Source organism: Somniosus microcephalus, chromosome 4 (assembly GCF_052327205.1).
Source record: "Somniosus microcephalus isolate GS21.2 chromosome 4, FLI_Smic_1.0, whole genome shotgun sequence".
NCBI lineage: Eukaryota > Metazoa > Chordata > Chondrichthyes > Squaliformes > Somniosidae > Somniosus > Somniosus microcephalus.
In genome coordinates, this window is record NC_140990.1 from 318,252,483 (window position 1) to 318,273,867 (window position 21,385).

Sequence of the window (21,385 nt, forward strand, 5' to 3'; positions counted from 1 at the left end):
GTATCTTGAGCCTCATCTCATAACTATAGCTTCCCCTCCCTGGCACCGTCCTGGTGATCTATGCTGTACGCCCTCAATGGATTTAATGTCCTTTTTACAAGAGGGCATTCAAAACTGCATGTAGTACTCTAACGATGGCCCAATCAATATTTAAGAAGACTTGCACTTGACCGCCTCAGGACGTCCCAGAGCGCTTTACAGACAATGAATTACTTTCTTTGAATTGTAGTCACTGTTGCAATGTAGGAAACACGGCAGCTAATTTGCACACAGCAAGCTCCCACAAACAGCAATGAGATAATGACCACATAATGCGTTTTAGTGATGTTGGTTGAGGGGTCAATATTGGCCCAGGACACTGGGGAGAACTCCCCTGTTGTTCTTCGAAATAGTGCCATGCGATCTTTTATGTCTACCTGACAGGGCCTCGGTTTAACGTCTCATCTGAAAGATGGATGAGTCGAAACCTTTGGTGTAAATTCATCATCACTTCTGTACTCTTGCACTCTATTCCCCTATTTATAAAATGCAAAGTTCTACTGAACTGTTTTATGGTTTTATCTACCTGCACTTGCACGGAATTACGCATTGAACTCCTAGATCTCTGTTCATCCACACCATTCAGTGCCCTTTCCTTTAAATGTATACTCCTATTCCTTGTTTTTCCTACTCCTAAAATGTATTACCTCATGCTAAATTGCATCTGCCCATTCCGTTAACCTGTCTACATCTTCATCGTCTTTTACAACAGTCCTCACTGTTTGCCAAGCCCCCTACTTTTGTGTCATCGGCAAATTTTGAGATTACGTTCCCTATACCCAAATCCAGATCATCTATAGAAACAGAGAACAAAAGTGGACCCAGCACTGGCCCCGGGTATGCCACTTCCATCCCTTCTTCAGTCCGAGCAACACTTATTAACCCCAAGTCTTGGTTTCCTGTTCGTCAACCAAATTTCTACCCATTTTGCTGTATTTCCTTTAATACTATACTCCTAAATATGTTTTTATATTCACAGGATGTGGACGTCGCTGGCAAGGCCAGCATTTATTGCCCATCCCTAATTGCCCTTGAGAAGGTGGTGGTGAGCCGCCTTCTTGAACCGCTGCAGTCCGTGTGGTGAAGGTACTCCTACAGTGCTGTTAGCGAGGGAGCTCCAGGATTTTGATCGTGACTATGAAGGAACGGCCAATATATTTCTAAGCCAGGATGGTGTGTGACTCGGAGGGGAACTTGGAACTATTTCTATTTCTACCAAGCATCTCGAGACATCTTTACGTACCTTCTGAAATCCATGTACAGTACATCTACTGCAAACCATTTAAAAAACTCTAAATTTGTCGCACACCTCTTGCCTATCCTTAATAAACCCACGCATTGTTAAATGCTTACCAATTTGATCAGAGAAGCACAAGGAGCTAGAAACAGCCAACTAGAAGGTACAATTGCCACCATTAATTATTAAAATAAAGTTACTGAATGCAGGACTGTAGGTTTTTTTTTCTGTTGAGAAATCGAAGTGAAGATCCAAAGCGCAGGACAGAACCAAGCGATTGAGGAAGAGTTGAATCGAAGATGTAATGAATTAAGCCTGTAAATAGTAAGGCAAAGGGAGGGCTGAGGGAGTTAAACAATTCTAACATCCTGGGGGAGAATGAGGTAGAGTCAAAATGTCAGCTGTGGCTCAGTGGGTAGCACCCTCGCCTCTGAGTCAGAAGGTTGTGGATTCAAGTCCCACTCCAGAGACTTGAGCACAAAAATCTAGGCTGACACTCCAAGTGCAGCACTGAGGGGGTGCTGCACTGTTGGAGGTGCCGTCTTTTGGATGAGATGTGAAACTGAGGCAGTGTCTGCTTGTTTAGGTGGATGGGAAAGATCTCACGGGACCAGTAGTTCTCCATGTGTCTTGGCCATCATTCATCCCGCAACCAACACCGCCTGTTTGTGGGACCTTGCTGTGCGCAAGTTGGCTGCCGTGTCCGCCCATGTGGCTCAATTGGTTACACTTCAAAAGTAACTCAATGGCTGTGAAGTGCGCCAGAATGTCTGAAGAATGCGAAAGGCACTTTTAATTGCAAGATCTTTATCTTTTTGAAAGGTACAACTAGATTTACATGCTCAGATCTGGGAAAACAAACGGCATGTCTGTTTGGAAGCAACTGTCTCGCCCCTTAAGCCAAGTGTAACCTCAGCAACTAGTCATCGGGCAAGCACTAGGGGGTACGGTAGCATAATGGTTATGTTACTGGACTATTAACCAGAGGCCTGGACTAATGATCCGGTGACATGAATTCAAATATCACCATGGCAGCGGGGGAATTTAAATTCAAATAATTAAATAAACCTGGAATAAAAAGCTAGTATCAGTAATGGTGACCATGAAACTATCGGATTGTCGTAAAAACCCATCTGGTTCACTAATGTCCTTTATCATAGAATGGTTACAGCACGGAAGGCGGCCTGTCGAGCCCGTGCCGACTCTCAGCTAGTCCCACTCCCCGCCCTTTCCCCGTAGCCCTGCAAATTTTTTTTCCTTCAGATACTTATCCAAATCCCTTTTGAAAGATAAGATTGAGTCTGCCTCCACCAACCTTTCAGTCAGTGCATTCCAGATCTTAACCACTCGCTGCGTAAAACCTGGCACCAGGGAGGCAACATACCATCCTGGAGTCACGTCTGCGGCCGCTTAAACACCTGTCTGCTCCCCTACCACTATTGCTCTCCCACTCTTTTTCCTCCCACCTTGTACAGCTGAGTCACCCGTGGTGCCACGGACTTGGCTCTGACTATACTGCCCAGAGGAACCATCGCCCGCACCAGTACTCAGAACCGAATACTGGTTGGAGAGCGAGATGCACTCAGGGGACTCCTGCACTACCTGCCTGGTCCTCCTTGTCTGTCTGGTGGTCACCCATTCCCTTTCTGCCTGCACACTCTTTATCTGCGATGTGACCACCTCCTGAAATGTGCTGTCCATGAAGCTCTCGGCCTCGCGGATGCACCGCAGTGACGCCAGCTGCTGCTCAAGCTCCGAAACCCGGAGCTCGAACTCCTCCAGCTGACGGCACGTCCTACACACGTGGTTATCCAGGACACGGGAAGCGTTCTGGATTTCCCACGTGGCACAGGATGTGCATTCCGTCGGAAGGAAATCCGCCGCCCTTACCCGGTCTGACCTATATGTGACTCCAGACCCTACTCCCCTCCACCATCCAACTTTCACCGGGCTGTCCGGAAAATTCTAAAACGTAACGCACACACCATTAAGTCGGTCTCAGAAAATAAAAGTCCTTTTTTCTGCGATGTATGGTGTGGTTGCATAACGGTTATGTTACTGGACTAGTACCCTAGAGGACTGGACTAATGATCAAGAGACATGAGTTCAAATCCCACCATAGCAACTGGGGAATTTAAGTTCAATTAAATAAAAATCTAGAATAAAAAGCTAGTATCAGTAATGGTGACCGTGAAACTACCGGATTGTTGTAAAAACCCATCTGGTTCACTTAAAGTCCTTTAGGGAAGGAAATCTGCCGTCCTTACCCGGTCTGGCCGGTATGTGACTCCAGACCCACAGCAATGTGGTTGACTCTTAACTGCCCTCCGAAATGGCCTAGCAAGCCACTCAGTTGTATTTAAGGCGGCGGCTCACCACCACCTTCTCGAGGGCAATTAGGGATGGGCAATAAATGCCGGCCTTGTTGGCGACGCCCACATCCAATGAATGAATAAAATAAAAACGAATGCCGTATTGTTACTGCAAAATGGAAGCAGTGCAGAACGGGTGGTACGGTGGCATAGTGGTTAGCACTGTTGCCTCACAGCGCCAGGGACCCAGGTTTAAATCCAGCCTCGGGCGACTGTCTGTGTGGAGTTTGCACATTCTCCCTGTGTCTGCGTGGGTTTCCTCCGGGTGCTCTGGTTTCCTCCCACAGTCCAAAGATGTGCGGGTTAGGTTGATTTGGCTATGATAAATTGACCCTTAGTGTTAGGGGATTAAATACGTGGGGTTACGGGGATAGGGTGGGATATGTGTCGGTGCAGGCTCGATGGGCCGAAATGGCCTCTATCTGCATTGTGGGGATTCTGTGTGAACACCACCTCAAGGCAGTACCCTCCCCGCAGGAGTTACAGCGCTGTCTCTGGCACATGTAAACTGGCACCTCTGGCTGCCAGATTTTTCTAACTGAGCGGGCACTCCGTTGGCCGAAACAGGCCGGCAAATGTGGGTTCTGAATTGCTCCTGTACAGCGGTCAGAAAACGGAAGATGCAACCACAACTTTCAAACAACTGCACATGTAAAACTTGTATTTATATGGCACCTTTAAACGTCCCAAGGCCCCGCTGGCGCGCTGAAGTCTGCCCTCAACGGATGTTTTCTGGGACCCCGGTAAATTATTACTAGAAATACTTCTACTAGAGGTAGCCATCAAGGAAATAATCAAAACCTTGCACAAAAATAACAATGTAAACACGTACCGGTGACAGGGCAGGACAGAGCGTCCAGGTTATAGTCCACATCTCGACCGTAGTAGAGTCGCTTTTTCACTCTCTCCGTCAACTTGCTGTGGCCAGGAAGAAGCTGAAGAGATGAGAAATAATGCCTAGTATTAGCTGAAAGAATCCTTACTGATCTTTTCTGTCTTAAAGTGGGACTTAAAAATATTCACTTTCACAATAAATTTCAGGACACCAAAACTCTCTTTCTCCCCCGCCTTGTATACAACTTATATTTATACAGCGCCTTTAACTTAGTAAAACGTCCCAAGGTGCCCACAGGAACCCTCATCAAACAAAATATGACACTGAGCCACATAAGGAGATACAGGAAACTCTTCTTTATCCGGCACCGACGGGACCGGTGTAGTGCCGGTTCATCAAAAAGTCCGGATTACAGAGAGGTATACTTACTAAGGTACGAGAGCCCCGTACACGGCCACAGATCCAGGCGTCCCTGTCGCATGGCAACAGGTGCAGGAACCCCGGTTACACGGCCACAGATCCAGGCGTCCCTGTTGCACGGCCACAGGTGCAGGAACCCCGGTTACACGGCCACAGATCCAGGAACCCCGGTTACACGGCCACAGATCCAGGAACCCCGGTTACACGGCCACAGATCAGGGCGTCCCTGTTGCACGGCCACAGGTGCAGGAACCCCGGTTACACGGCCACAGATCCAGGAGCCCCGGTTACACGGCCACAGATCCAGGCGTCCCTGTTGCATGGCAACAGGTGCAGGAACCCCGGTTACACGGCCACAGATCAGGGCGTCCCTGTTGCACGGCCACAGGTGCAGGAACCCCGGTTACACGGCCACAGATCAGGGCGTCCCTGTTGCACGGCCACAGGTGCAGGAACCCCGGTTACACGGCCACAGATCCAGGAACCCCGGTTACACGGCCACAGATCAGGGCGTCCCTGTTGCACGGCCACAGGTGCAGGAACCCCGGTTACACGGCCACAGATCCAGGAACCCCGGTTACACGGCCACAGATCCAGGCGTCCCTGTTGCATGGCAACAGGTGCAGGAACCCCGGTTACACAGCCACAGATCCGGGCGTCCCTGTTGCATGGCAACAGGTGCAGGAACCCCGGTTACACAGCCATTAATATGAAGCAAAACTTACCTGAACCTACTCCTGAATTTTGCCGGTTAAGAGAGATTTCCGGTTATTTAGTGGCCGGTAAAAAGAGAGTTTCCTGTATTAGGGCAGGTGACCAAAAGCTTGGTCAAAGAGATAGGCTTTAAGGAGCGTCTTAAAGGAGGAGAGAGAGGCGGAGAGGTTTAGGCAGGGAATTCCAGAGCTTAGGGCCTCGGCAGCTGAAGGCACGGCCGCCATTGGTGGAGCGATGAAAAACAGGGATACACAAGAGGCCAGATTTGGGGGGAAGCCTTGCCATTGCGTTGCGAGGCAATCATTAAATTTGGTGACTATAGTTATTTTTTTTAAAAACACTTCATAAATGAGCACCATTTGCAGGCAACACATAGGACAAGAACAAGAGCTGAGAAACCCATGACCCTGTCGGTTATCCGAGACCAGGTGCAGAAAGTTGCTGGCGCAGCTAACGGACAATCTTAAAAAGAGGAATCAGTAAAAGTTTACCAAGTAAAATATAAAAGGACAGAAACGTAATGGTTATCTTAAATGCCAGGTCTGTGCTGATACCGGACAGAGTATGCTATTTCCAAATAATCCATCGGATTGGGTGTTCTTATCCCTTCCACTTGCAGCGTTTCTGCCACAATCAATCCATCAGCATAAATCCACACGACACGCAGCACACCAGGGTTTATCGGCAATGACACCTTCTGAAGTGTAAAACAGCGCTGGCAACGTATCAGTAGCAAAATAATAAGTGGTGCATATTTCAAAAGTTGCAAGCTCACTTTGTGGATCAAATTCATGCCTTGCAGGTAGCTCCTACAGAGAGAAAGTGCTCGCCGCTGGATTTAAAAATGACATTCAAATCCGGATACGGTTTTAAAAAGCGGTAAAGCCAGTCTCTGCAGGCACCGCCCAAAATGCATTACACAATCGAGTAATTCAGATTACACGTAGGCTGGCAGCATCATTGCAAAACCAGTCCTGACCCACTTTGTGCTGTTCTGTTGATTGTGCATTCTTTACGCTCTGTTTAACCAGCCAGAGAGCTTCCTCCTGCCATACCCTGGTTAACAATTCAGTGCCCAGCAGTAACGGACACACAGTCATAAGGATGGAGCCCGTCCCAATCCAGAGGCAAAAATCTAGGCTGACAAACCGAGGCTCCGTCTGCCCGCTCAGGTGGACGTAAAAGATCCCATGGCACTCTATCGAAGAGGAGCAGGGGTGTTCTCCTCAGTGCCCTGGGCCAACATTTATCCCTCAGCCAGCATCACTAAAAATCAGATTATCTGGTCATTATCAGATTGCTGTTTGTGGGAGCTTGCTGTGCGCAAATTGGCTGCTGCGTTTCCCACATTACAACAGCAACTGTACTTAATTGGCTGTAAAACGCTTTGGGCAATGTTGCCCCTAAGGTGCGCGGCCGCGCAGCAATCGTGAGGTCCGCGCGCAAGCCGCTCGCCAGCTGCTACCGCTGGAAGGGATCCCGCGCATCAATCGTGAGGTCCCGCGCAGGCCGCTCGCCAGCTGCTGCTGCTGGAAGGGATCCCGCGCATCAATCGTGAGGTCCCGCGCAGGCCGCTCGCCAGCTGTTGCTGCTGGAAGGGATCCCGTGCATCAATCGTGAGGTGCAGCGCAGGCCGCTCGCCAGCTGCTGCCGCTGGAAGGGATTTCGCGCAATCGTGAGGTCCAGCGCAGGCCGCTCGCCAGCTGCTGCCGCTGGAAGGGATTTCGCGCAGCAATCGTGAGGTCCAGCGCAGGCCGCTCGCCAGCTGCTGCCGCTGGAAGGGATTTCGCGCAGCAATCGTGAGGTCCAGCGCAGGCCGCTCGCCAGCTGCTGCCGCTGGAAGGGATTTCGCGCAGCAATCGTGAGGTCCAGCGCAGGCCGCTCGCCAGCTGCTGCCGCTGGAAGGGATCCAGCGCATGCGCGGCCGCGCAGCAAATTTAAAGGGCCCGCGCAGGGAAAAAAAATTAGAGGCCACATTGACTTTGGAACGCCCTGAGGTCGTGAAAGGTACTATATAAATGCAAATCTCTCATTGTTGTATTTGCCTCTCATAATTCAGGTGTTCCAATTTAGCTGTTTATCTCTAACCCCGAAAGAGCGAAGTGATTATATGCACAAACATTTTTGTGTCCTCCTGTGCATGCGCGCGGTCAGCCCCGCCGTTTTGCGCATGTGCGCTGTCACCTAGGCCTCACGTGCTGTACCCCACAGTTGCGGCTGCAGTGCAGCTTGGGCCACACTTTGTTCAGCTCCATAGGAGTTCTGGATCCGGGGGGGGGGGGGGGGGGATCGGCAAATTTAGAAATTCTATTCTGTATTCCAATATCCAGGAAATTTATATATATATATCAAAAAAAAGCAGTGGCCCCAGCACTGACCCTTGGAGAACACCACTGTCTACCATCCTCCAGTTTGAAAAACAGCCATGAAAACTCGCTATTTTCTGTCCTTAAGCCAATTCCTTATCCAAGCTGCCACTGACCCACCTATTCCATGAGCCTCAAATTTTTTAAACAACCTTCTATGTGGTACTTTGTCAAACGCCTTCCGAAAATCCATGTAGACAACATCCATTGCATTCCCTTCATCAATCCTCTCTGTTACTTCATCAAAAAATTCAATTAGATTAGTCAAACACGATCTACCTTTTACAAATCCGTGTTGGCTCTCCTTAATTAGCTTAAACCTCTCCAAATGCCCGTTAATTTTTTCCTTGATTATTGTTTCTAAAACTTTACCCACCACTGATGTTAAACTGACCAGCCTGTAGTTACTAGAATTGTCCTTACACCCTTTCTTGAACAATGGTGTCACATTTGCCACTTTCCAATCCTCGGACACCCCCCCCTGCATCTAAGGAAGATTGGAAAATTATGGCAAGCCCTTCCGCTATCTCCTCCCCCAATTCCCTTAGCAACCTGGGATGCAAGCCATCTGGACCAGGCGAGTAACTGACTACGTAGGCAGGCAGGATCCAATTACACATTCCAGAGAAACTGCTCGGTCTGTCTTGTCCTCTAAGGGGACCAATCAGCAATCGGGGCTCGTCATCCATGGGGACCAATCAAAGCTTTTGGTGTTGCGAATAAACACGTCACAGAAAGAGCCGCTATTAGCTGAGTAAACAGCAGCGTCTACCTTCAGCTATTTTCACGCACGCCCACCTCATGAGTTCAGGTTGCTCTCGAGAAAGCCCTTGGCTCGAAGCACCAGGTCCGTTAAAGTGAATGGAGCCAGCCTGGAATGCATGCAGTCCAAGCCTGTAACCCATTGTCTGAGGACAGAATGGGAAAATGCTCCATGGTCCCAAACGGAGAATGTTTTCTAATCTGAAAGATAATATTTTATAAAAACGTAGCAATTCTTAAAAGAAAAATGGAGGAATACTTTGTACAGAAAGCATTGCCCTATCAGCTTGCTAGGAAGTTTCAAACAAGTTGCCTGAGAGTATTGAGTTAACCAAAAGAAAAGACTTGCATTTCTATAGCGACTTTCACCTCAGGATGTCCCAAAGCGCTTTACAACCAATGAAGTACTTTTTAAAGTTTAGTCACTGTTGTAAGATAGGAAACACGGCAGCCAATTTGTGCACAGCAAGGTCCCACAAACAGCAATCTGATAATGACCAGATAATCTGTTTTAGTGATGTTGATTGAGGAATAAATATTTGCCAGGACACCGGGGAGAACTCCCCCCTGCTCTTCTTCAAAACAGTGTCATGGGCTCTCTACCTCCACCTGAGGGCAGATGGGGCCTCGGTTTAACATCTCATCTGAAAGACGGCACCTCTGACAGTGCAGCACTCCCTCAGCACTGCACTGAGTGTCAGCCTAGACTTTTGTCCCTGGAGTGGGACTTGAATCCACAGCCTTCTGACTCAGAGGCGAGTGCGCTATCCACTGAGACACAGCTGACAACTGTATCCGTTTACCGGAGTCATAAAATGACAATGAAGAGCAGCAGCTCGGGCAACACATTGCCAACATTATCTTTGATATTCAAACTTTGCAGGATCAGAAAATGGCTATTTGGCCCAAGGCTCCCCCTTCTGACTGATCCCAACCCTACCAACCCTCAAACCCCTGCTCTCTCCAGAAACAAACCTCACTGCCTCTTGAACTCATTCGTACTGCCTGCTCCAGTGACTTTCCCTGGTAACTCATCCCACTTACTTCTAAGAAAACTGTTTCGCCCGAGTCTCCTCACTCATAATTTGCCAGTTGTTAACTGCCGCTGCCAGTTACTTCAACCGTTGGCCATAGTAGAAAAAAATTGCCTGAATCAACTTTGTCAATTCCTTTCACAATCTTAAAAACTTCAGCGAGATCACCTCAAAGTCTCTTCTTCTGCAAATAGTGCGAGCCCAACTTCTGCAACCTTTTGCAATAAGTTAACATTCCCGATACCTGGAATCACCTCCTGAAGGAGTAACACTATTCTTCCGGAGATTAGGGGCAGGATTTTCATTGTGCCGTGGAGTCAGGATCGGAGGCGTGCGGGGGGTTAAAATCCCCAAATCAGGGGTCCCGACCCCTTCCCGCACCCAAACCCGCCTCCATGCCAATTGCAAAGGAGGAGGGTACCCGCTCCGCACTGGGACCCGCCTACCCGAGGCAGGAAGGGATTAGTGCCAATTAACTGCCTGTTAACAGGTAGTTAACAGGCAGTTTTTAGCCTAATCCCTATTTTTGATGTTGAGGTGTGGGATTCCCGACGGCTCCAAACCATGCCAAGTTAGAGTCGTCGGGCCGTCGGGTTGAAGGACTTGGAGGGGTCGAGATGTCGGTGTTCAGGCGAGTGATGTGTGCATGAGTGCAAAGGTAAGTGTGTTTGGTGTGTCTAAAGTGATTAAATAAGTTTTACATACCTTTTCAGCCTTCCTTCCTTTAGGTTCAGGGAGTCCCTCATCTCACCGGCACAGAAAGCAGAATGGCTGCAATCTGTCAAAAGTGACAGCCTGCAGCTTTCTGTGCAGGAGAGATTTCTAACTGAGTCTGTGGAGAAGGACTCAGGTTAGAAGTAAGACTGTCAGTGTTTGACAGCTTCAAACAGCTGTGAAACGCTGATATTTCATCTGTCAAAAGCTCTTGACAGATGAAATTTCAGTCTGTGACATCACCTGTTGCCGGGTGGCCCTTAATTGGCCTGCTGAGCCCGCTGGGCGGGTTCAACAAGGTCAATCAAGTTAAAATCGCGTGGATTGGCCACAACTCGATGGAGGCGGGACTACAACCCCGAAAGTTGTAGTCCCGCCTCCAACCCGACTCGAGTTAAATTCCTGCCCTAGATGTCCAGAACTGCACACAGCACTCTGGATGGGATCTTACCAACCCTTTAAACAGCAACAATAGACCTATGATCAGCCCTAATCTGGCTTATCTATCATGTAAAAAGTGACAGTAAACACTGAATGTCAGACTGAATTTAGAAGGGCCTTTGGTGAAGTGGCACCTCGCCCATTTAGACTGCCATTAAAATCATTGAATTTTACAACACAGGAGGCCATCGCGCACCTGTGCTGGCTCTCAGAAAGATCTATCCACTTAGACCCATTCTCCTGCCCTTAAAATATTTTTTGAAATAATCAATTAAGGGGAAGCTAGCTAAGTACATGAGGGAGAAAGGAACAGGACATACTGATGGGGTGAGATGAAGTAAGGTGTAGGAGGCTCGTGTGGAGCGGAAACACCGGCATGGACCAGTTGGGTCGAATGGCCTGTTTCCATGCTATACGTTCGATGTAAATATTTATCCATCTCCCTTTTAAAAGCAGTTATGGATTCTGCTTCCACCACTGTTTCTGATAGGGTATTAAAAACGGTTAAAAAAAAAAATTCCCCCGAACCTCTTCCCTTTGTTCTCTGATGCCGACCGTGAATAAATGCCCTCTTGTTACTGGCTCACCACCCAGTAGAAGTAGTTTTTCTCGATTTACCTCAAAACTCCCAACGACACTATCTACGAAAAAATATGTTTGGATGTTCAAAAGCAATATTATTTCTAATCACTTGTATTTTACACATGCTTTTCCCTCTTTACTTAAGTTTACTGGTATGGTTTGTATAAATGCTTTATGATAGATCAGAGAGGTCTTGGGTGCATAAAGCCAAGCCAGTGAATCCCCAGCTGTGACTCCAGCTCATGCCGCTGACACTTGGCTGAATCTCTATCCTCGTAAAATTTTCATCAGGTTGGAAGGCCTGTGCGCCTGGCAAACTTTTCTTTGGCTGCGCGAGGAGCAAGTGACGTTATTCTTTCCATCGTTAAACATTTCAACTGGCTCAATAAGGGGCCACTGAGGCTGGGGTCATTCTGCACGGATGGTCTGAAGCTGCAGAAGCACTTTGGCAAAGGGCTGCTCCCTACTCAGCAATTTGTGAATGTTTTTGAAAGTATGAGGAGGAGTGTTGACATTCTTAACGTATACAAAAAAAAACTGCTCCGGTTCATTTAAGTCCCAGCAAATCTAACAGCTCCCTTCCTGGTCACTCTTTAGACCCATTTTGACACCACACCAGGGTAGGATACTTAACTTTTAGAAGAGACAGGCAAAATGGAAAAGGTGGAAGGGTAGCCCTAATAATAAAGGATGGGATAAAAACAGTAGAGATAAATGATCTTAGCTCCGAAAATCAAGAAGTAGAATCAGTTTGGGTGGAGTTAAGAAACAGCAAGGGGCAGAAAACATTGGTGGGAGTTGTTTATAGGCCCCCAAACAGTAGTTATAATGTAGGGCAGAGTATAAATCAGGAAATTAGAGGCACATGTAACAAGGGTAATACTCATGGGGAACTTTAATCTACATATAGACTGGGCAAACCAAATTTGCAGTAATAGTGTGGAGGACGAATTCATGGAATGTATGCAAGATAGTTTTCTAGATCAGTATGTTGATGAACCAACTAGGGAACTGGCTATTTTAGATCTAGTATTGTGCAACGAGACAGGATTAATTAATAATCTTGTAGTAAAGGGAACTTTAGGGAAGAGTGACCATAATATGATAGAATTTTATATTGAGTTTGAAAGTGATTTAGTTAAATCCGAAACTAGGGTCTTAAATCTAAACAAAGCAAACTATGTTGGTATGAGGGGCGAGTTGGTTAAGGTAGATTGGGAAACTACATTAAAAGGTATGACGTTAGATAAGCAATGGCTAGCATATAAAGAATTAATACATAAAGGAATGTATATTTGTTGTAAATTAAGGCACAAAAACCTCACAGGAAAAATGGTCCAACCGTGGCTAACAAGAGGTTAGATCAAAGGAAGAGGCTTATAATGTTGCCAAAAAGAATAGTAAGCCTGAGGATTGGGAGGATTTTAGAATTCAGCAAAGGAGGACCAAGAAATTGATAAAGGGAAAATAGAATGAGAGTAAACTAGCGAGAGACATAAAAACAGACTGTAAAAGCTTCTATAGGTATGTAAAAAGGAAAAGATTAGCAAAAGTAAATGTGGGTCCCTAACAGGCTGAGACAGGAGAAATTATAATGGGGAATAAGGAAATGGCAGAGAAATTAAACAAATACTTTGTGCCTGTCTTCACGGAAGAAGACGCAAAACACTTCCCGGAAATAGTGGAAAACCAAGGGTCTAGCGAGAATGAGGAACTCAAAGAAATTAATATTAGCAAAAAAATAGTACTGGAGAAATTAATGGGACTGAAAGCTGATAAATCCCCTGGACCTGATAGCCTACATCCTAGGGTTTTGAAAGAAGTAGCTATAGAGATGCATTGGTTGTCATTTTCCAAAAATCCAATGGTTCCTGCGGATTGGAAGGTAGCAAAGGTAACCCACTATTTAAGAAAGGAGGGAAGAGAGAAAACAGGGAAGTACAGGCCAGTTAGCCTGACATCAGCAGCAGGGAAAATGCTAGAATCTATTATTAAGGACGTGGTAACAGGGCACTTCGAAAATAATAATAGGATTGGGCAGGGTCAGCGCGGATTTATGAAAGGGAAATCGTGTTTGACGAAGCTGTTAAGAGTTTTTTGAGGTTGTAACTAGCAGAATAGATAAGGGGGAACCAGTGGATGTGGTGTATTTGGATTTTCAGAAGGCATTCGATAAGGAGCCACACAAGAGGTTATTAAACAAAATTAGGGCTCATGGGATTGGGGGGTAATATACCAGCATAGATTGAGGATTAGTTAACGGACAGAAAACAGAGAGTAGGAATAAAGGGGTCATTTTCAGGTTGGCAGGCTGTAACTAGTGGGGTACCACAAGAATCAGTGCTTGGGCCTCAGCTATTCACAATCTACATCAATGTTTTGGATGAGGGGACCAAATGTAATGGCCCAGAAATTCGGGTCCCCACGGGTGAGTACGTGCTGGGTACTCACGCGTAGGCCCAACGAAAGTGCCGGTTTTGTGCATGCACTGCGCATGCGCGGGAAACCGGAACTTCTATTCCCTTAAAGGAAGGGGTTCACAGGTCGAACGCGTGCGCCGGAGAGGCAGCGCATACGCCTGGAACTTACGTTTTTTTTGCAGGTTTCTCCGGGAAGGTAAGTCTCCAGAAGTTAGACATGTAAAAAGCAGTTGGAAGGCCTGCTTTTAACAAGGTAAGTGGTGAATTAATTAAAATTAAAACATTTTTTCCACAGGTTTATTATTTTTAAATACTTTAAAGAAAGGTACTGTAAGTTTATTTTTAGCCCCGTTAGAAAATGTAATTAATTTTTTCAAAAATTTAAATTGTTTAAAAGTTATTATTTCATGTAATTTATAGTTATTTTAAAAATGTGATTAAAATAAAATTATTTGAAGATTTAGTGATGTTTTGGGGCTTATATTATTTATAGATTTGACAGCTCTTCCTGTCAAACTTATGAATGAAGCATTCCCTGCTACCATTGGCTCTCCATGGCCCACGTGATCCCAGGGGACGCATCGAACTAACTGCGCCCCTGGGATACACAAGCACTGCGCGCCGGCAGCTGGAGCAGGCCCAGGATCGGAATCCCACGCGGGCTCACAGCTCAACGGCCGGCGCGAAAGGTAAGTGCAGGTCGGAGGCTTGCACCTGCGGGAAGCCCCGACCCGAATTTCTGGGCCATTATATCCAAGTTTGCTGATGATACAAAGCTGGGTGGGAATGTAAGTTGCGAGGAGGATGCAAAGAGGCTTCAAGGGAATATAGACATGCTAAGTGAGTGGGCAAGAACATGGCAAATGGAATATAATGTGGAGAAATGTGAAGGTGTCCACTTTGGTAGGAAAAATAGAAATCAGAGTATTTTTTAAATGGTGAGAGATGGGAAATGCTCAGAGGGACCTGGGTGTCCTTGTACACGAATCACTGAAAGTTAACATGCAGATACAGCATGCAATTAGGAAAGCAAATGGTATGTTGGCCTTTATTACAAGAGGATTAGAGTATAAGTATAAAGACGTCTTATTGCAATTATATAGGGCCCTGGTGAGACAACACCTGGAGTATTGTGTACAGTTTTGGTCTCCTTACCTAAGGAAGGATATACTTGCCATAGAGGCAGTGCAACAAAGGTTCACCAGACTGGTTCCTGGGATGGGGGGGGGGGGGGGGGGATTGCCCTATGAGGAGAGATTGAGTAGACTAGGCCTATATTCTCTAGAGTTTAGAAGAATGAGAGGTGATCTCATTGAAACATACAAAATTCTTACAGGGCTTGACAGGGTAGATGCAGGGAGGATGTTTCCCCTGGCTGGGGAGTCTAGGACCAGGGGTCGGCCATTTAGGACTGAGATGAGGAGAAATTTCTTCACTCAGAGGGTGGTGAATCTTTGGAATTCTCTACCCCAGAGGGCTGTGGAGGCTCAGTCGTTGAGTATATTCAAGACAGAGAAGATAGAATTTTGAATATTAAGGGAATCAAGGGATATGGGGATAGTGCAGGAAAGTGGAAATGAGGTAGATGATCAGCTATGATCTTATTGAATGACGGAGCAGGCTCAAGGGGCCGAATGGCCTCCTCCTGCTCCTATTTCCTATGTTCTTATGTCAAGTCTAAGTGGTTTGAGGCAGCATTCCTTGATCAGATAGGGGTCCCAACTCGCAAATGAAATCACGTCACAGCAACACGCTAGTGACAGTACACCCACACAGCCATGCAAAATAGTGGCACTAAAACACATACACACTACAATAAACACAATACAATTAGCAAATTTATCGTTAATGCAACTACACTTTCAATCTCCCAACTACCTAGACTTTGGCCGACCATTCACATTCGCATCTGTTGATTTGTTGAACCTCGTCTTCCCTTCCTTTTATGTCCTTGTTCCCAGCAAAGCTTTCATCTTTTCTCCTTGGTACAGCCCCCAGCTTTGCTCTTTCCAAGTCCAAGCAAAACTGACTTGAGTCCTGACGAAGGGTTTCGACCTGAAACGTTGGCTCTGTTTCTCTCTCCACGGATGTTGCCTGGCCTGCTGAGTTTTTCCAGCATTTTCTGTTGTTATTTCGGATTTCCAGCATCCGCAGTATTTTGCAATCGTACTGACTTGAGCATATCTGGCGCATTAACCATCCACCACCAGTGCTTGTCACTCTCCTGTCAAAACCGTGCAGTGTTCCAGGATCATAGAAACATAGAAGATAGGAGTAGGCCATTCGGCCCCTCGAGCCTGCTCCACCATTTAATGAGATCATGGCTGATCATCCAAACTCAGTACCCTGTCCCTGCTTTCTCTCCATATCCCTTGATCCCTTTAGCCTTAAGAAATATATCTAACTCCTTCTTGAATATATTTAATGAATTGGCCTCTACTGCCTTCTGTGGTAGAGAATTCCACAGGTTCACCGCTCTCTGGATGAAGAAATTCCTCCTCATCTCTGTCCTAAATGGCTTACCCCTTATCCTGTGACCCTTGGTTCTGGACTCCCCCGCCATCGGGAACATCCTTCCTGCATCTAGTCTGTCTAGTCCTGTTAGAATTTTATAAGTTTCAATGAGATCCCCTCTCATTCTTCTAAATTCCAGCAGGTATAAGCCCAATCGACCCAATCTCTCCTCATACGTCATTCCTGCCATCCCAGGTATCAGTCTGGTGAATCTTCGCTGCACTCCCTCCATGGCAAGAACATCCTTCCTCAGATAAGGCGACCAAAACTGCACACAATACTCAAGGTGTGGTCTCACCAAGGCCCTGTACAACTGCAGCAAGACATCCTTGTTCCTGTACTCAAACCCTCTCGCTACGAAGGCCAACATACCATTTGCCTTCTTAACCGCCTGCTGCACCTGCATGCTTACCTTCAGCGACTGGTGCACAAGGACACCCAGGTCTTATTGCACTTCCCCTTCTCCCAATCTACGGCCGTTCAGATAATCTGCCTTCCTGTTTTTGCCACCAAAGTGGATAACCTCGCATTTATCCACATTATACTGCATTTGCCATGCATCTGCCCAATCACCCAACCTGTCCAAGTCATACTGGAGTTTCTCAGCATCCTCCTCACAGCACACATGCCCACCCAGCTTTGTGTCGTCTGCAAACTTGGAGATATTACATCTAGTTCCCTCATCTAGAGCACTATATATATTGTGAATAGCTGGGGTCCTAGGACCGATCCCTGCGGTACCCCACTAGTCACTGCCTGCCACTCGGAAAAAGACCTGTTTATTCCAACTCTTTGCTTTCTGTCTGCCAACCAGCTCTCTATCCAAGTCAATACCTTGCCCCCAATCCCATGTCCCTTAACTTTACACGCTACTCTCTTATGCGGGACCTTATCGAAAGCCTTCTGAAAGTCCAAATACACCACATCCACAGGTTCTCCCTTATCTATTCTACCAGTTACATCCTCAAAAAATTCCAGTAGATTAGTCAAGCACGATTTACCTTTTGTAAATCCATGTTGACTTTGTCCGATCCTGTCACTGTTTTCCAAGTGCTCTGCTATTACATCTTTTATAATGGACTCTAGCAAAGGCGACGTAGGAAGGCAAGCCTTTTCTTTTTGCGGTTTGTCGCCTCTGCTCTCGCCTCCAACAAGTTAACCTCGACGAACCGGTTTTGCCGCCAGGGTAGGGAGCACCGGCTGGCCCGGGTGCTTCCGCCCCGTCTCCTTGCCCGCCGAGCCACGGTGTCCTGGGGCGGCCCCCCGTGCCCAAGCCCTGAACTCCCCCTCCATCGCTCTGCTTTCTCCTTCATCTCTTCCAACTCCCTCATCCTCACCTCCTCATTCCCTCTCCAAACTCATCTCGGCCATCAGACCCACAGGCCGCTCCCTCCACCCCATTCCCACAACACTCGATCAGATTTTCCCTTCCAGGCTCCCAACATCCAAACTTAGAGGTGAAAAATCAACAGCCTTACATTAAAATTTCTACAATAACCAAACTGGGTAAATGTCGCCCCTGCCCAAGATTAAAATCGGGTTTCAAGTACCAGAAAATGTTTAAATTATTGGTGATGAGTGGGTGGACAAAAGCTACTGGAAGCCGCAGCCCAGAGGCCCCCAATCCCCGGGGTGGGGCTCCTCGCTGCGCCGGGGTGAGTGAAGGCAGTGGCGGCGAGCGGCCCCACGCCAGACCGAGGCCCGGAGTCGGAGCCACTCCCCGGACCCAGTGTCGGCGGAGCTGGCTGGTGAGGCCCGGAGCTGGCTGGTGAGGCCGGGAGCTGAATTCACAGCGCCCGCTGAAGGTTGTGGAAGAAACACTCACACTGAACTCCTGGAGCCCACAGCACGGAAAGGAGCGGGAGTCAAAGAGCGAATCCACCCAGTCCGCCATCTTCCTCGGAGCAGGGGGGTGGGGCTTGAGAGGGGCGGGGTCAGGTAAGGGGCGAGGCCAGGGAGGGGCGGGGCTAGCGAGGGGTGTGGCCAGGAACAGACCAATGGGGAGTGACCAAGAACAGGCCAATGGGGAGTGGCCAGGAACGGACCAATGGGGAGTGGCCAGGACCAGACCAATGGGGAGGGGCAAGGAACAGACCAATGGGGTTTGGCCAGGACCAGACCAATGGGGAGGGGCCAGGAACAGACCAATGGGGAGGGGCCAGGAACAGACCAATGGGGAGGGGCCAGGAACAGACCAATGGGGCGTGGCCAGGAATAGACCAATGGGGAGTGGCCAGGAATAGACCAATGGGGAGTGGCCACGAATAGGCCAATGGGGAGTGGCCAGGAATAGACCAATGGGGAGTGACCAGGAATAGACCAATGGGGAGTGGCCGGGAACAGACCATTGGGGTGTGGCCAGGAATGGACCAATGGGGAGTGGCCAGGAACAGACCAATGGGGAGTGGCCAGGAACAGACCAATGGGGTGTGGCCAGGAACATACCAATGGGGAGGGGCCAGGAACAGACCAATGGGGAGCGGCCAGGAACAGACCAATGGGGTGTGGCCAGGAACAGACCAATGACGAGTGGGCAGGAACAGGCCAATAGGGAGTGGCCAAGAACAGACCAATGGTGTGTGGCCAGGAACAGACAAATGGGGAGCGGCCAGGAACAGACCAATGGGGTGTGGCCAGGAACAGACCAATGGGGAGGGCCAAGGAACAGACCAATGGGGTGTGGCCAGGAACAGACCAATGGGGAGTGGCCAGGAACAGACCAATGGGGAGTGGCCAGGAACAGACCAATGGGGAGTGGCCAGGAACAGAACAATGGGGTGTGGCCAGGAACGGACCAATAGGGAGTGGCCAGGAACAGACCAATGGGGTGTGGCCAGGAACAGACCAATGGGGAGGGCCAAGGAACAGACCAATGGGGTGTGGCCAGGAACAGTCAATGAGGAGTGGCCAGGAACAGACCAATAGGGAGTGGCCAAGAACAGACCAATGGGGTGTGGCCAGGAACAGGCCAATGGGGAGTGGCTAGGAACAGACCAATGGGTTGTGGCCAGGAACAAACCAATGGGGTGTGGCCAGGAGACATGGACCATGTACAGCAGGCACCTCAAAGCACTGGAGAGGTACCACCAACGCTGCCCCCGCAAGATCCTGCAAATCCATTGGCAGGATAGGCGCACCAACGTCAGTGTTCTTGCTCAGGCCAACATCCCCAGCATCGAAGCTTTGACCACGCTCGATCAGCTCCGATGGACGGGTCACATTGTCCGCATGCCCGATACGAGACTCCCAAAACAAGCGCTCTACTCGGAGCTCCGGCACGGCAAGAGAGCCCCAGGTGGGCAGAGGAAACGCTTCAAGGACACCCTCAAAGCCTCCTTGAAAAAGTGTAACATCCCCACCGACACCTGGGAATCCCTGGCCCAAGACCGCACAAAGTGGAAGAGAAGCATCCGAGAAGGCGCTGAACATCTCGAGTCTTTTCGCCGGGAGCAAGCGGAAGCCAAGCGCAGGCAGCGCAAGGAGCGCACGTCAACCCAAGCACCCCACCCACCCGCCCCTTCAACCACCGTCTGCCCCACCTGTGACAGAGACTGTAGGTCCCGCATTGGACTCATCAGTCACCCGCGAACTCATTTTTAATGTGGAAGCAAGTCATCCTCGGTTCCGAGGGACTGCCTAAGAAGAGACGAATCTGGCCAGGAACAGACTAATGGGGAGGGGCCTGGAACAGACTAAGGGGGAGGGGCCAGAAACAGACCAATGGGGAGGGGCCAGGAACAGACTAATGGGGAGGGGCTAGGAACAGCCCCTGAATGGGGAGGGGCCAGGAACAGACCAATGGGGCGGGGCCAGGAACAGCCAATGGGGAGTGGCCAGGAACAGACCAATGGGGCGGGGCCAGGAACAGCCAATGGGGAGTGGCCAGGAACAGACTAATGGGGAGGGGCCAGGAACAGACCAATGGGGAGGGGCCAGGAACAGACCAATGGGGAGGGACCAAGAACAGCCCAATGGGGAGGGGTCAGGAACAGACCAATGGGGAGTGGCCAGGAACAGACCAATGGGGAGTGGCCAGGAACAGACTAATGGGGAGGGGCCAGGAACAGATCAATGGGGAGGGGCCAGGAATAGGCTAATGGGGCGGGGCCAGGAACAGATCAATGGGGAGGGACCAAGAACAGCCCAATGGGGAGGGGTCAGGAACAGACTAATGGGGAGGGGCCAGGAACAGATCAATGGGGAGGGGCCAGGAACAGGCTAATGGGGCGGGGCCAGGAACAGACTAATGGGGCGGGGCCAGGAACAGCCAATGTGGAGTGGCCAGGAACAGACTAATGGGGCGGGGCCAGGAACAGGTCAATGGGGAGGGGCGAGGAACAGACCAATGGGGAGGGACCAAGAACAGCCCAATGGGGAGGGGTCAGGAACAGACCAATGGGGAGGGGCGAGGAACAGCCCCTGAATGGGGAGGGGCCAGGAACAGACCAATGGGGAGGGACCAAGAACAGACCAATGGGGTAGGGCTAGGGACACACCAATGGGGCATGCCCAGGAATAGACTAATGGGGAGGGGCCAGGATCAAACCAATTGGGAGGGGCCAGTAACAGCCTGGAAGCGAGAGGGGGATTGCAACAGCAAGTTGGGGTGATAAGAACGTAAGAGCATAAGAAAGAGGAGCAGGAGTCGGCCATTTGGCCCCTCGAGCCTGCTCCGCCATTCAACAAGATCATGGCTGATCTGATCTTGGCCTCAACTCCACTTCCCTGCCCGCTCCCCATAACCCTTGACTCCCTTATCGTTCAAACACCTGTCTATCTCCACCTTAAATATATTCAATGGCCCACCCTCCACAGCTCTCTGGGGAAGAGAATTTCAAAGATTCACGATCCTCTGAGAAGAAATTCCTCCTCATCTCCGTTTTAAATGGGTGCCCCCTTATTCTGAAACTATGCCCTCTAGTTCTAGATTCCCCC

General features: G+C 48.9%; 1 protein-coding gene across 2 annotated transcripts in view; it reads right to left on the reverse strand.

Moving 5' to 3' along the window:
• Positions 1 to 18,356, reverse strand: part of cnppd1 (cyclin Pas1/PHO80 domain containing 1) — a 40,501-nt gene extending 22,145 nt beyond the window's left edge. For both annotated transcript variants that reach the window (XR_015078221.1, XM_085986809.1), the window contains exons 1-2: positions 18,276 to 18,356; positions 4,481 to 4,583 (exon numbers count right to left, since the gene is read on the reverse strand). Coding sequence is in view for 1 of the 2 variants with exons in the window: in XM_085986809.1 (XP_085842935.1) it covers positions 4,481 to 4,583; positions 18,276 to 18,344 (172 nt within the window). In the remaining variant the exon portion in view is untranslated. The remainder of the gene's footprint in view (positions 1 to 4,480; positions 4,584 to 18,275) is intronic.
• Positions 18,357 to 21,385: the final 3,029 nt, after the last annotated feature.